We start from the raw sequence: 16,052 nt of genomic DNA, 5'->3' as shown, positions 1-16,052 counted from the left end.
TTATACATAATGTAGCAATGTTTACATTTTGTGTGTTAGATGAAGTTAGGAGATAGCTGTTTCTCCCATATTACAATATAGAGTAGGCCTTCACTGAATAGTTACAAATCAAATTAGATGCTAACGGAAATGTACTTAAAACCTCTAAACATAGTTTCTATGTGAATATTTCAAGCCCAGATAGTTGTGATTTATCCAGTATAATCAGTAAGATTTAATTGAAGCCACTTAATCTTATAGAGGGAGGCTTTGAACCAATGTGCTTTTAATTCATAATAAGAAGGAAGTGTTAACCTAGCAATTAACAAGATAACAGTATTTCTGATCCAGAGCTCGTTGAGAGCTTTAAAATAACTCAGTGAACAAATCAGCACTAATTTTTAAATAACTGTTTTCCTGGTTGTTGTTGTTACTGTGTCAGCTAAACCATACACACAGGGTGTAGAAAAAGCACATGCTCTTGAGATCTACCTCGTTTCTGACTGAGTTGCTTTGGGCATTTGGGTCGCTGTACATGGGACTGGAGAAGGGAGGAGGGGACAAAAAGGGAGGGATGGGATGGCAGAAGGAAGTTCTTGCCTGTTGCAGGTAAATAAACAATAAACTCTCCACGGAAGCATTCCTAGCTTCAATTTTTGATCTTGGTCAAACAAGTCAAATCAGAAATAAGTCAACACAGAAAATTCTACCTAAGCCATCACTTTCTACTTCTCCTAAGGCATGTTGATTTTCCCCTGCCACCTAGTTCTTTGCTTCCGTACATTTTTTTGGCCCTCAGTCAGCCCCCTGTTACCTTCAAACACAGATTTTTTCCTCTCTGCTTTCATCCACAAGTTATTCTCTTCATGGCGTTACATAAGTCACATAAATGTAAGTGTAACTCAGGCTGCCTTTGTGCAACTCCGCTGCCTCCCCGTCTTTTTCTTTCTCTCATGCACAACTAGTCTTCCTTGCAATCAGATGAATCAAGCACTGTCCTGAGAACAGCAGCGCTCTTTCTTTCCTGCGCTAGTCTGAAACAGAACCGTTTTTTTCCTGGCAACCAGGTAAAATCTTACTGATTTTGGTGAATATAACAAATACTCTTCATTTAAAAAAGCTCTAGGTAGCATTTGAGCTTTTTGTTTGGAAGGATATAGTAGAAAAAAACAGTAGCTGCCGCACAGATCACATACAAAGTCAACCACAGACTGATTGGTGTTAGCAATTGGACTGGAGTTTCAGTTCAAATGCACAAGAATGAATATGGTTTCCAGAATAATCAGATTACCAGATAGAGGAGATGACTGGAACCTCCAAAGACAGTGGAAAAGCATCGCTACAGTAGATACTAACCTGTGAGCAAGCAGGCTAGATGAAGTTTTATAATTATTAGCAAAACCAACTTTCTCCTATTTTAGAAAAACATGAAGTGTCGTTCATCCAATTGTACAACAAACATGATGACTAATTCACACTACCCTTCCATGTACTAACACAAGTTTCTGCTATGGATACCAATAGGATATGGATACCAACAGGATCTTGTAAACTTCACATCTCTTAGGATTCACCTTTCTGCCACAAGACAATATGTGTGTTTAAATCTGTAGTCTCATTGGCATAATAGGACTACTTCAATATTTAAAATGCCTTACTAAATGAAGATTTCATTCTTAAGTGCCCCCTGCCCATGTTACTTTTTAGTAAATACTATAGTTTCAGAGAGTATAACACACAAACCTACACAGACACAAATGGGAATAAAGATATTTGGGCAGAAAACCAAAATAGTGGTTGTTAAATATATTTGCAAATTACAGTTTATTTACTCAGTTAATAAAAGAGAACAGTCTTTACAGCAACTGCTCTATTGTACAGCACTAATTCCATATTACCTTCTGTAATGAACTGTGGGTGTTTTTTTACTACGAGCATTCAGGAAATTCATTCAGCAGTACAGCTCAGAAGGGAAAACCTGCAAGAAGTAGAGATTGGTCAACTGGCCAAAACTTTACTTGTCTGGGTTGTCAGGACGTCTGAGGCCTTTGAAATTAATCTGGCTATCTCACAATTATGGACTGCCTTAAAACATCGTGTGTATCACTGTTCTGATTTTGATGCTTCCTCTCCTTTTCCCAGCTGGAAACCAAACTTAAGAGGCATAGAATATTTCAGAACATTGAAGAAAATGAAAGCTAAATTCCCTCTAGAAATAGCCCAGTTAAGGAATGGATGGACAGTTGGGTGAATGAAAGGGTGGGTGAAAGTGTCTTCTTTCTTTCGTTCCTTCTTTTTTTTTCTCTTTTTTAATCTTCTAAATATAATGGAAGATCCAGAGAAGAGAAGCATGAGATACACAGAACTGCTTTCCCTTAAGCTCCATTAAATCAATTAACAAGCTGGGAGTAAGATGGATGTCCTTCATCAGACTGACTTTATTGGAGGTTTGGTTGAGCCATATATCCTCAAAAGGATTATCCTGTCTGCATTTGAATTTAATAAATAATAATTCTGAAGCATAAAAAATGCATATAAGGAGTTGAACAGAAAATTCTAATCAAGTAGGGAATAATAGAAAAGTATGCAGAAGGGAAACATTTAATCAACGAAGCCAAGAAAATGTAATTGGTCAAATCTATATCCCCTCTGCTTGCAAATTCATAAAAAAGATTGCTTTCTCTGAGGAGACAGCAACAGTAGCTACCATATGCTCTCTTTAAGGCTGACTTGTCTTAAACTGAGTTGAACAGAGCTAGATGGAAAAAAAAAAAAGCCTGCTTCAACTCAGTTCTGGTAGAATCCAAGCAGGGGATTTCATTCATTGTTTGTCTGGAAAGCATACTTATTCCTCCCTTCTTTTTGCCTGCCTAAGCTTATCTCACATATGGCTGGAAAATTTTCTTCATCTGGGCATGCAGGTACGCTGGAGATCTCAGAGAACTGAGGGCTTTGAAAATGTAAATACAGAGGCTGGCCACTGTTTTTCAAGGCAGCTGAGATCACATGGACTGCCTTTGACTTAGAGATCAGAGTTTATTCAGGTTTTGTGCTTTGTCTGTAGGTCAAACACATAGGTTCCTTCATTTTAGAGCATTCTTGGGCTTTAAAATGTATAGCCAAAGGAGCTAGACAGTGAGGTTTTCTAAAACCCCCATAATATCCAACTATGCCGAATGGCACAATATCGAAGTCCTGAAGAAAAAAGAATTGTGTTTCTCGATGCAACTCTAGACATAAATGATGGTGTCCAAGAGTTACCCTATTTGTAAGTAAAATTTATGCAGAGTCTCTGTGTTAAAATTGATCAATGTAAATGAAAAATGGAAAATCATGGAAATTGCAAGCAAAGAGAAAAATTGACATAATTATTATTACTTATATGAAAACATCTGAGGAAAATTTCTTTTTAAGATACACTTTGTATAGATGATTAAACAGAATGAGTCAAAGCAATTTGAACAATTTCAGGTGCACCACAAATGAAAAATATTGCATCCTGTTGCCACATGTAGATTTTCTGGCATTAATCAAGTTGTGAGCTAATAATGCAGTCATTCCCTCAGTGGGATACTAATCCTAGTCCTCCGGATTGCCTGCTGTCATAAAACCTGTGGGAACTTAGTATCAGTGAGACGCCTCCTTTTTGCCAAAATTGACTATTATTGACCAATGGGTTAAAAAATTACACATACACAATATGACTCCTCAAAACTCAGCTTAAATATATTTAAAGTGCTCATACAGCCCCAAATCATAGAATCAGAGAATCAGAGGATCAGAGAATCAGAGAATATTTGGGTTGGAAGGGACCTTCAAAGGTCATGTAGTCCAACTCCCCTACAATCAGCAGGCACATCTTCAACTAGATCAGGTTGGTCACCTCTCTAGGCAACCTGGGCCAGTGTTTCACCACCTACACTGTGAAAATTTTCTTCCTTAGACCTGGTCAAAATCTACCCTCTTTTAGTTTAAAACCATTTCCCCCTGTCCTACTGCTACAGGTCCTGCTAAAAGATCTGTCTCCATCTTTCTTATTAGACCTCTTTAAGGACTGGAATGCTGCAATAAGGTCTCCTCAGAGCCTTCCCTTCTCCAGGATGAACAACCCCAACTCTCTCAGCCTGTCCTCATAGGAGAGGTGTTCCATCCCTCTGATCATTTTGGTGGCTCTCCTCTGGACCTGCTCCAACAGGTTCCTAAATATCATGCATTTTCTAAGTTCTTTCATAATCAGTTGCTCAGTAATATTTCCTGTGTGAGTTATTTCTAAGAAAAAAAAAAGTTTTCTCAATAAAGTCATTTCTTCTTTCCGACAGCCAGGAAATTAAGAGTGATTTATTTTCTCATCCTTTGAAAGCAGAGTGTAAAGGAGAGACACTCAGAAAAAAAAATACCAAAAAAGTTACACACTAAATTTTTACAATAATATGTAGAAGTGACCTAATGAAACGATGTAGCCATAAACAGACTGGTGGCCTATGCATAAGAAGGACATAGTTTGTAGATGGAAGCAGAACCTTCATTATCTCAACTGAATTCATGGGAAAAAACAAAGAACCCTTCAGGCATACAGATCTTTCAAGAACTTTGTCTGTTTTTTTCTAGCAATAGCTTTTGCCAGTCAGTCTAACTAAAAACACTACCTCTATCTAAAAATCTTCTGGAGGAAAGGTCCTAACAACTGTTACAGATGCCATTGGTGAAGTTGGCCACCGCCATGCCCCAGTCACAGCTAGGACAGCCTTGCAGCTGTCCCTGTAAATGTGACATCTTGAGACGCATTGGAGCAGTCATCCAGAAATATTGAATCCACAAAAATTATAATATCTGATGCTTTAACATCAGTTTTAAAAAATAGCCAGGAAGGCCAAGATGACTAATAAAACCAGTACCCTATAAATGAGCAAGAACCAATCTCATATTGGCTGCCTAACTAATCTCATATAAAGCAGACCATTACACCTCCGACTTAGTTCATGTGTAACAGAGACCAATACTTGAGATAGATCAACATTTGCTCCGTGTAAGTCTGAACCACTCTTACCCTTTAACCACTTCATTTATATAATACCCTCCTAGTCCTTTTCTCAGACTTCATTTGGTATTTTCTTCATGTAGAGGTGAGACAAAAATATTATCAGTTCATTTAATTAAGTTATCATATCAGGCAGCATAATTTGGTTCCAGTCTGACTCCAAAGAGTTAACTGGAAGAAAATATGAGTGAAAGATTTTTCTCTGCACAAAACGTCAACCTTTAAATTGGCAGGTTTTTCTTTTGTTACCTTTCTTTTAAAACACAGAAGTATTTCTCCTAGTACTTTCTGAGTTACATAAAACACATTCATAATCTTTGCTGTTTATTTCTTCCCAAGATGGTATTTAAAGGAATACACAAGAATCTGAAATTGCAGCACTGCCTGTGATTAAGACTCAGGGAAATGTATTTTACTTGCTCTGAATGATCTCATGTTTAAATAAAAGAACACTTTAAAGAAAAACAAAGCACTTTAAAATGACACATTTCTTTCTCCCTCAGTAATTTTCCACCTTGTAATGTCTTAAATAATGAAAGTTTGTACTTTAGCACAAACTTTCACAAAAAACTAATCAACTAAATGAATGCATTACTAGGATATAATGGCTGAAATTACCACAGTTGTGTGGTTTTATTGGTACCTTCATGAGGCAACTGAGGCTGAGCAGATAACGTATGTGTATACACGGATATATCCAGGTATAGGTTACATATCAAGAGAGAAAGGTGTGCAGAAGGCAAAGCCATCAGAGTACATGACCTTCCAAGGGTGAAAAACACGGGTGTGTTTTGCTGGGATTCCCAAGAAGTGATGAATTCCTTTCTGGCTAAGCTGGACTGGCTTTGTGCAGAGGAGTCATGCAGGTCTGAATTCTCTCCTCTGTCTACGTCATGCTCTCCTATGATGCTATTAAGATAAGTTACTGATCACTTGTCTTTTATTTCCAATTTCCCTTTTGTTTACTTCATCTACCCTACTTCTCAGCTTTCACTCCAGACATGTTTTCTCCAGGTTTTGTGCTCCCATGCTTTTACTTTTTTCAGGATTTTCAGTTTCTCAACCTTCCTGCCTTCTTTTTTCCCATCCTTCTAGATCTTTGTGTTTCTTTTTTTTTGTTTGTTTTCCTCCCATTCTCTCTTTCTTAATACTGCTCCACAGTATTTTTACTCTTTCTTCCTGATCATGACTAGAGTTGAACTTTCCGCTTTTATAGCCTCTTCGGTGCCTCCCCACCAGCTTCTATATAATTTCCAGTCAATTTTTGCTTTCTTTAGTAATTTCCTTTCTCTGCCTCCTGGACATGCAAGACAAGCTATTCACTTTCAGAAACAGAAAACAAGCAGCAAGTCTACTGAAAAGTCCCTGAGCAAAGCAAGACAAACAGTAGTTATTACCAGCTTTCCAGCATTAGCTGAGACTACAGTAAGGCAATCTCACAGGGAGCTGGGGGTGTAGTCAGGGACTCCTCACGTGGTGCCATCGTACTGTGAGCAGTGGGAGCAGAGAATAACTTTCCCTTGGGAGGGAGGTGGTAGCTGAAGCTTTACTGAGAAGTGGAGTATTTAGATGTGAAGGAAAACAGAGTTTTCCTTATCCTTTAGAATGACAGTCAGATGGAACGTCTTTTTAATATTTATTCCCTCATACAGAATGTACTTGAAGGGGAAGCCTGGGGTTACTCCCCTTGATTTAATGACTCAGCACGATTCATTGATCTTGAATACCAATGACACCTATGTGGTAGTTCACACGTTGCAGAGCTGTTGCTTGAGATAATTTTTGGATTCGGGCAAACAGCACACAACTTGCATCAAATTTTCCATATGTTTTTACAAGCAAGACTAAACTGTGGGGTGTTTTTAAGCTCTGATTCTGATGTAATGTGCGTACATAGTATTGTCCCATAGTGTCACACTGGTAGCATCCATGTCTTTGCCTGCACTGGGTGGGAGTCATAGCCAGACCACTCTTCCTTTCTGTAGTGTCCCAGTCATTACAAATCTCAGTGCTCTTTTCCTCACATATTTTCTGTTTCCATTCCTGCGATGTATTCCTGTACATTTCAAGTTTCATGCAACCACGAAGAAGTCTAATCTTGGTCTCGGATCTGTCTCCTCCTGTTTTAATCCAACTCATTTATGCTTTGCCGTGGTGTCCATAGATGATGCAGTGTTTCAGGCATGCAAAACACTCATAAGAAGGGGACATTATGACAATCAGAGAGGGTGAGGGAGAGTGAGGCAGTACAGCAAAAAGTGATTGAAGGGGAGTGTTGTTCAATTTCCATCACTTATAAATAATTCTCAGATAAAATGTTCTTGGTGGAATCATATCTATGCTGAATTCAGCTGGAGTTTAGTGACTGGTTTTAAAGATGTAGCAACTTACTCTTCATTCACTCTAATCCAATAATTCTGGAAATACAACTGCATTAAATTATAATTATCTAAAATTATATATTTTTTTGTATTTCCTTGGCTCATTCCAGAGTTAAAACAGAGGAGGAGAAAAAAGGCCTATATAAAGTTTATCTAAGTATACAGCTGTGATGCTACCAAGACCAGGGTTAAAGAGAACCCCTGTTCTTTAAGAATAAATGTTCATTTCTGCTTAGAGACACTTCCTTTTCCACCTTGCCATTATATAATGACACTTTCTTGAGGAATTGTCAGAAGATATCATAAGTCTATCCTAGGAATAGCACAAGGAAGTAATTTTGCTCTGTTTTTTCTTTTTTTTAATGAAAAATAAGACATTGCTGGAGATAACAGCTTTCTGCTTCCCAGATGCCTGGTGAGACGTTTTGCTTCACATTATTTTTCCAAGTTCCACTGTATTTATTTTGAAAGGAAGACAGGGAAGGATGACAGGATGCGATCCCTGGAAGACAGGGATGGAGAACAGAATAAACTGCCCATAATCCAGCAGGAAGCATTTAAGGACCTGCTATGCCACCTGGATACCCACAAATCTATGGGGCCTGGTGAGATCCACCCAAGAGTACTGAGGGCTGGCAGAAGAGCTTGTCAGGACACTCTTCATCATCTATCAGCAGTCCTGGTTAACAGGGGAAGTCCCAGATGACTGGAGGCTTGCCAATGTGACACCCACCTACAAGAAGGGCCGGAAGGAGAATCCTGGGAACTACAGGCCTGTCAACCTGACCTCAGTACTGAGGAAGATTATGGAGAGGTTCATCTTAGAGGGTGCTCACAGGGCATGTGCAGGACAACCAAGGGATCAGGCCCAACCAGCATAGGTTCATGAAAGGCAGGTCCTGCTTGACCAACCTCATTTCCTTCTATGACCAGCTGACCCACCTAGTTGATGGGGGAAAGGCTGTGGATTTTGTCTACCTGGACTTTAGTAAAGCCTTTGACAGCATCTCCCACAGCATTCTCCTGGAGAAACTGGCAGCTCGTGGCTTAGACAGGTTTACTCTTCGCTGGGTGAGGAACTGGCTGGGTGGCCGAGCCCAGAGAGTTGTGGTGAATGGTGTTAAGTTCAGCTGGTGGCCAGTCACAAGCGGTGTTCCCTAGGGCTCGGTTCTGGGGTCGGTCTTGTTCAATATCCTTATTGATGATCTGGATGAGGGGATCGAGTGCTCCCTCGGTAAGTTTGCAAATGACGCTAAGTTGGATGGGAGTGTTGGTGATGTTGCCCACCTGAGCCCCTTTCCATGTGTAATACGGATTAGTGTCAGCTTTTCAATAAACTGTAAAATTTGTATGGCAACTGACTATGTTAATTTCCCTAAGACAAAGACTGCAAGAACGAGCTTGAAACCCTTTCAGAAATCGTTCTTTTTTTATTTAAAGTGAGTAGGATATTTATATATTTTTTGGTACTAATACGTTCATGTAGATGTGTTCATAATTGGCTCTGTAAATATAAATATTCTTAGTGGGAGACACCCTTAAGGCCTGTAGCAATCTTGGGAAAATAGCAGTGCTTTCTGCATATAAAGGTCTACTGTATATGCATTTCTTTGTAGGGCAGGAATATATGCCTCTGTGTTTATAAAATGAATTAAATTATAGGAAGGAAATTTTCCTGTTGATTTCAGCTAGCCCTGCAGCTAACTGTAATATACATTTATATTATGACTGGAGTTGTTCTGATCTGAAAGGTGTTACTGGTGTAATATTTGAAAACACAGGCTTGCATGATTTTATCACTTAATACCGTTATTGCAGCAGCTAATCTTGGTTTTGGCATGTAATTCCTATTTAATTTATCTTTGTCATATTTTTCCCCTTAAAATCCAAGGGCAATAATAAATAACATGTGAAACATTGCCTGAAGAAGACAACCTTTCACCTCAGAAGTACAAATCAGACTGCACTGTTGTTTCAATCACTTCAGTAGAAGCAAAGAAGAAGAAAAAGTAGAAGAAAATGTAATAAAAAGATTAAAAAAATAGGTACAGAAAGAAACACAGAGAAGTCCAATATGAACATAAAGAAATTCTTTGTGAAGAAAGCAGAAAGTATTTTTGTCATCATATATTGCTGACATATATTTGTCCATCATATATTTGCTGACCATTATTATCATTATGCTTCATTCCTATTTAGGAGATTGTCAACTTCAACTGTCGGAAGCTGGTTGCTACCATGCCTCTCTTTGCTAATGCAGACCCAAACTTTGTGACTGCCATGCTAAGCAAACTGCGATTTGAAGTGTTCCAACCTGGAGATTATATTATCCGAGAAGGAGCTGTGGGTAAAAAGATGTATTTCATTCAGCATGGTGTTGCTGGTGTCATCACCAAATCCAATAAGGAGCTGAAGCTGACAGATGGCTCTTACTTTGGAGGTGAGTAGGAAAAAATGATTGATAACACAGGATTGAAAGCACTAGAACAAAACATGTTCAGATATCAGTAGAGACATCAGAATAAGTCTACTGAGTGTCTTTTGCCTAGACAATTCCACCTGCAGTGAAGAGTGCACAAAATATTTCTGAATAAGACATTCAGAGTCTGCTTACTGTTGTGAGGATAGCTGTTGAAGACGCACAATGGCCTTCCTGAATTTTTAAGTTATTCTGAATTAAGCACTGTTATTTAACAGCCAGTATTTAAATAAAAATATAATAATTTGCATAGTAACTTTATCGATATTTAAAGGTAAAATAAAGAGGATTCATCGTTTTTTGAAAAGGGATACAATTTTTGAGTCATAAATGTAAAGTATTTCTAAAAGGCAAAAATCACTGTAAGAATTACAAAATTAGGCAGTGGATAAAATAACATTATTTATATGGGATATTTTGATATTCATTAATATTTCAAGCTGTTATTAGTGCTTTTTCACTGAATTTTAGCACACAGCAATGTTTATCCTTCCCGTATCTACTATGAGAAACTGGACTCCCTATCTGACTAGATAGCTCTCTAACAGACCCATATCAATAAAAACCAGACATGAATTTTAGTCCAAATTATATTCATCTGGTAATGCTAATGAAAAATGGATTTTCATTTAGATGAAGGCATCAGAATATTTCTATTTGGATGAAAGCGATCTATTTTTTTACATATAATAATTGACTGGTATGAAAATATTGTTTCTTGTCACTGCGCATTGTCCTTATGCAATAGAATAGGTGTCTGCTGCTGAGAGTAGCCACAAGGCTGGTTTCCAGAAACTGATTGAATATTTGTGTGTACCACTGCTGCCCATGAGCGTTAGAGTTAGTTGGTCGTTGTGTTGTCTGTCGAATCCCATGAATCACCCCAGAACTGAGTCAAAAGCCTTTCAGAAAATGTTCAGTTGAAAGCCTAATCAGTGGCATTTATCTGGTGTACAGAAGTGGGAAGCTTAGAAAAGTGAATTGGGCTCAGTGTTTGAACTGGGCTCTAGAGTTACTTAACTAATCCCATTTCCGAATAATAGGCTAACGCAACTCCTGCTGATCTGGCCAGCAGGCCTTGTCACTCTGCAGTAGCCTCTGCAAGGTGATTTGTAGCAGTATTTGTAGAGGAACTTCAGTAAAGAGGTCTTGTGCTTATCCCATGGGCTTAAACTGTAGATGCTGAAGACAGGAGATTAAGGAGAAAAAAAAGGTAAATGCTGAGGATGAAGAAACAGAGCAACCTTGGTCTTGGACTTCTCTATGCTTAGCAGTGCCCCAGTTTATTAAAATGAGTTTGCAAGAGCCTGCATGCTGAATCTGGCCATAATACTCCTCTGAACCAGCAGAGGATCAGAGGAGATTGCACATGAAAGTATTTTACATAACTGTCAGCCTGCTGTTGCAGTGCGAACGACTACTTAGCTCATCCCGTTCATCCGCTACCCTTAGCAGGAATGCAGACAAAAAAATAAGCTATTTCAATATCCAGACGCCGCAAGAACTTACTACACTGCATACCAAAGCAGTTTTGCTTATCCAAACTGCAGCTGGGATGAGACAAGGGGTGCAGAAAGGGGGGCAAATGCATCCGAAGCCTGACAGCTGCTGGGGCAAATGGGAAGTAATGGCGGCTGCTGGATGTGGCCTGGAGAAGCGGGGCGAGGAGAGGAGGGGGAGAGCAAGCGCATAGGGAGAGAGAACCTGAGAAAGGAAGCGTCCTAAGATTCAAAGCAGTGTGATTCAGATCTGTTTTAACAAAATATCATATAGCGTTGTGAATTCCCAGAAGGGGAATTCAGACCCTGGAGAAGAAAGACCTATTTGACTGCAGCTGAAAAGAGAGAAAACAAGCTGCGTATCACATAACTGTGAATTGAAAACGTTTGTTCTGTCAAAAAAAATACTTATAATATTGTCTTCTCTCTGCGTAAAATGCTTTTTCCTTGAAATGTGTATCAAAATCTGAGTAAAGCTTCCTAACCAAAGCAGGCACAAGAAATGTTGCAAAGTGTTAACAATAACAAGCTGGAGGAATAAGCCTGTGTTTAAATCCTAATACCAATAACCTGTTTCTTTGCCTAATGGAGACATGCAAAATCTGAGGCTGTTTAAGAAGCTGCAGCTTATAACTTCAACTGTGTAGCTCCCAGATGTGACCCAAGAAATCAATATCAACACTTGTGCTCTCACAAGCAAGGCAAGGACACATGGGTGGAGGGGTGCACCACACCTAAACAGATAATTTTTCAATTTTTAAATACCTTATGAATTGGAAGTTCCCAGCCTCAGGTCAGAGATACTAACTGTTGGATGTCAGGTACATCCCAGAGATTAAGTTTCCCAAGGGCCCTGGCTCCGGGGAGATTCCAGAGTTGTCCCTGGAGAGGCAGGCTCACCTCCAGAACTCATGAAGGGTTTCACTGGAATCCCGCCTTGGATTTGGAAAACATTTAATAAACTTAAAATATTTTAAATATTTGGGTATTGACACCATTGTATTAATAGAAAGTTTCTGACACCCTGGAGCTGCTGGAGAACTGGAGGTTAGTGTGAAAGCCAGGATTTAAGAACAAAAGCAGTGTCACCAGTATTCAGGAGAGGTTTGAAGGGAGCCTGTTGGGAGAGTAATAGCTTGGAAAAACAAAAATTGCAGCAATAAATAGAGGATGTAACTGGAGGTTTGAAGACTGAGATGCTGTTGAACATTTAAATTCTCTTGCCTGATCTTTATTCTTAACTAAAAAACAGGCTTCCCTGTGGATCTGGATGGCATGTGTCTCACATGAAACTTGATAAATCTTCCAGTTTCTTCAAAATTATTCTCAAAAAGAATGTGCTTTACATTCTTTGTTGATTTTTGAGTGAGGTGCAGAGTGGTGACTCTAGAAAGACCTCCATAGATCTGGGCTTGATTAATGTCTGCCTATTTCCTCATCTGTGCTCATTGGTTTCTTTCTGGAGGTAAGGAGTATGCACAAGACAGTAGCCACAGAGATCTTGTGGTTTGTTAGTTGGTAGTCCTTGTTCATTGGTTAAGCTTCATGTGTGTTCATAAATCTAATCTTCCTTGAACTTTGGATGCAGGAGCTTTACTTAGCACAACAGCCTGTAGGGTGCTAATTTTCATTCCAGCAAGTTTTTTTCAGACTGCAAGTTGAAGGATATTATCACGCTACATATCTACTCCAAGTATGAATTTGAAAGTAATTTCTGGTACTATCCTTTTCCCTAGGCTGTGTACCCCTCTAACCTTGCCTCCACTCCCCCTGCAACAGAGTAAACAAAATATGTAAGGGACCATGTGAGAAATGCTGACTGGTCTACACTCCCTCAGATCTCTGCAGTCAACATACCAAAAAACAATGTCCCCCAAATATTGGAATTACAAAATAAATATGTTCAGAAAAAGATGTGATTTGAGGTTGAATATGTTGTTTCAAACCTTATGTTAATGACCACAGATGAAAGTTTTAAAGAGAGTTACATAAATTATGTCTTGAACAGACATGGCTCAGTGGAAGGACTGTTTTATAAAGGTTCAGGACAACACATTTTCCTTTGCCTTTTACTGGCATTTAAAGAAAATGGTTAATTTTTACTGCCTTAACTTAAAAACCCTGTCCTCACATGGCGTTCTTGTGTAAGTATTTATTGAAGGGACAAGAATTAGGCAATGAAGAGCACATGAAGCTAATTTTCACTATGTTGACTACGGTTACGTAGTCATTTCTACATTAGTGAAATGATGCAAGCCACAGTTAGCAGTGGAGAATTCCAGGATTTTAATACTCTATAGCTGCTTTCATTGGATTCTTCAGGACCATATTGTATTATTTTTGAGGAAATACAGCAATTTTTCCTAATGGATTCTCTTTGTGGATTTTTTCCTTCACTTTTTCCCTGTTTTCAAAAATGTTTTCCATTTCCCATTATTAGGAATGGGATTGCTTCTACTTCAGCAAAGCAGTAAATACGTCTTTTCTTTTTACAAATAAAAGAGAATAGAACTTCTCCCACTGAGACTGACACAGTTTTTGTACAAGGGGAAGTAAGGTTACCCCCAGTGAAAATTATAACCTTCTCCTTCTAAGCTGCCTTTGTTAAGGTAAGCAGGGAGAGTAAAATGTGAATGAAGAATGTGAGGAGAGAGAGGATGGTCAGGGCTATGTTAACACATAGGACAAAACCATAGCGCATGTCAGGAGAGTGGGCAAAAAAATGGATGTCAACAGAGAGAGGACTGTGTAGGTGGGAGTCAGGTTGTGAGTGGTGCAAAGAAATACGAGACAGAGGAACTGTGAGTGCAGGGGAACGTCGTGGGCATCAGTGTGATGTAAAGGGAAGAAAATGCAAAGGGGCAAAAGCACAGCTGAGCGAGACTAAATCGTCCTTCAGAAGCTGGAAAGGAGCGGGATGGTGCTTACACCTATCCTTTTTGAAGAGCAAGTAGGGAAACCTAACTACACGTGTTTGCAGCTAAGTTGAGTTGTAAGTTTGCGATGAACACACCTGATTTCAACCTTACTGGGACAGAGAAAAAGAATCAGGAGGTGGGTGAAAAATATAAGCAATTGGATTTTGAGGATGCTGTGATGGCTAATTTTGTTTGTTTGTTTGTTTTTTGTGTCATATGGTCCATGGTTTTGAGTATCTGCTGTTTACAATACTGAAAATGTAAACTCTTCATTAAATACACAACAATAGAGAATGAGTGCTCCCCCCCCCCCTTTTTTTTTGTCTCAGTGCATATTTATATTTCTCTCCTTTAATGCCTCAGTATTTCAAACTTATGCTATAATCCCAGTAGTAAATGCTAGGGAGGAAGTTGCCAGGCTTCAATCCCACTGAACTTTTCCTCTGAGTACAAGATGATTGTGTTAGAAATTGCTCAAAGGCTTCTTGTGATAGGAAGAATTACTGAACAGATTGCATATTTCTTCCTTACTAGACACTTAAAATTGGTAAAAAGCAAAGATTTTGACATTTTTTCAGATGACGCACAAGAATATGAGTCCTTTGCTTATAGAGAAGCATAGTTCATCATTTACTGAGTCTTCACAGATCAGAAATAATAATATATCGCACGAGCCTAATACTAATCTAATTTACTTTATACCAATATACACTGGTATAAACTGGTATAATACTACTGCTACAAGTCAATTCTGATTTTTGCTGTATTAAATGATATCAGAATCACTCTGTAATAGTATTATATATGCTGGTGATTCAAAATGTCCCATGATTAATAATAACAAATGTGGGAGTATAATAAACTAAAGAGGAGCTGGTTTTAGTAACAGAACTCCTTTCCAGCAATTTCCTTCCTCTTAGTTGGTTCCACGTGTGGCTTTTAGGCCCCCTTTAGTCATCCCAGTAAGATCTGGCTCTGCAAGTTCTTCCCTTCTGGAAAGGCCTTTTGCTCCCTGACACCTTGTCACCCTCCACTTCTCTGCATACCCCTAACCCCAGCCCCAGTCTGCTATGGACTGCAAGATCCTGCTTGGGGAACAAAGGAGAAAAGTGACATTTTGCCGTTTTACAACTCACCTCAGATTGTTACCCCTGCAAACACAAAGATTAAAGCTGTCCCAAAGCTACTGCAGAACGCATGGATGAGCAGGAGTGGTTTTGTGATGTCCTGTTCCCCTCCAACCACCAGCCCCATGGAATCAGAGGAAATATTCTGGGCAGGCAGTCCTGATCCAGCTAAGCATGTGCTCAACTGCATTTGTGCTTAACTGGTGTGTTGGAGTGGGGCTGACATGCCTACAAAGAGAAAAAGAAAGGAATAAATCCAGCACTACCCAACTGGTAAGGCTCAGTGCAACTTACTAAAAGGAGAATTTCAGGGAACGCATTCAGGACTCTACTGTTACTTCATTTGCTTTCTTGCTGATGGACAGAGGACTGGTTGTTCACTGCAGACTCATCCTGCTCTTGCTGTAGTCACTGGCAAAATTCCTCTCAACTTCAAAGGACTCAAGATAAGACTTGTGTCTCTGCTATCTTTTCCTTTCTCCATCTGTTTTCCCACCTGTGTTTACACAGGCTTTCCCTCATTCAGCAACACAAACGTATGTTCCAGGAAATTATAACCCCTTTTTTCTGTTTTTAACAGATACTGTGTTAGAGCCGAAGGAATACCAATATTGCTAGGGAAATCCAAACT

At 39.1% G+C, this 16,052-nt stretch overlaps 1 protein-coding gene across 1 annotated transcript in view; it reads left to right on the top strand.

Moving 5' to 3' along the window:
* HCN1 (hyperpolarization activated cyclic nucleotide gated potassium channel 1) overlaps positions 1-16,052 on the top strand; it is a gene marked incomplete at its 3' end in the record, with an annotated part of 208,453 nt that overhangs the window by 173,962 nt on the left and 18,439 nt on the right. Inside the window, exon 6 of the mRNA XM_082012987.1 lies at positions 9,598-9,838. Within this exon, the coding sequence (XP_081869113.1) occupies positions 9,598-9,838 (241 nt within the window). The remainder of the gene's footprint in view (positions 1-9,597; positions 9,839-16,052) is intronic.

This window comes from Phaethon aethereus (assembly GCF_964289735.1).
Source record: "Phaethon aethereus genome assembly, chromosome: Z".
In the NCBI taxonomy this organism is placed as follows: domain Eukaryota; kingdom Metazoa; phylum Chordata; class Aves; order Phaethontiformes; family Phaethontidae; genus Phaethon; species Phaethon aethereus.
Note: the sequence above shows the minus strand (reverse complement) of the source record. Positions and strands in the feature narration are given on the sequence as shown.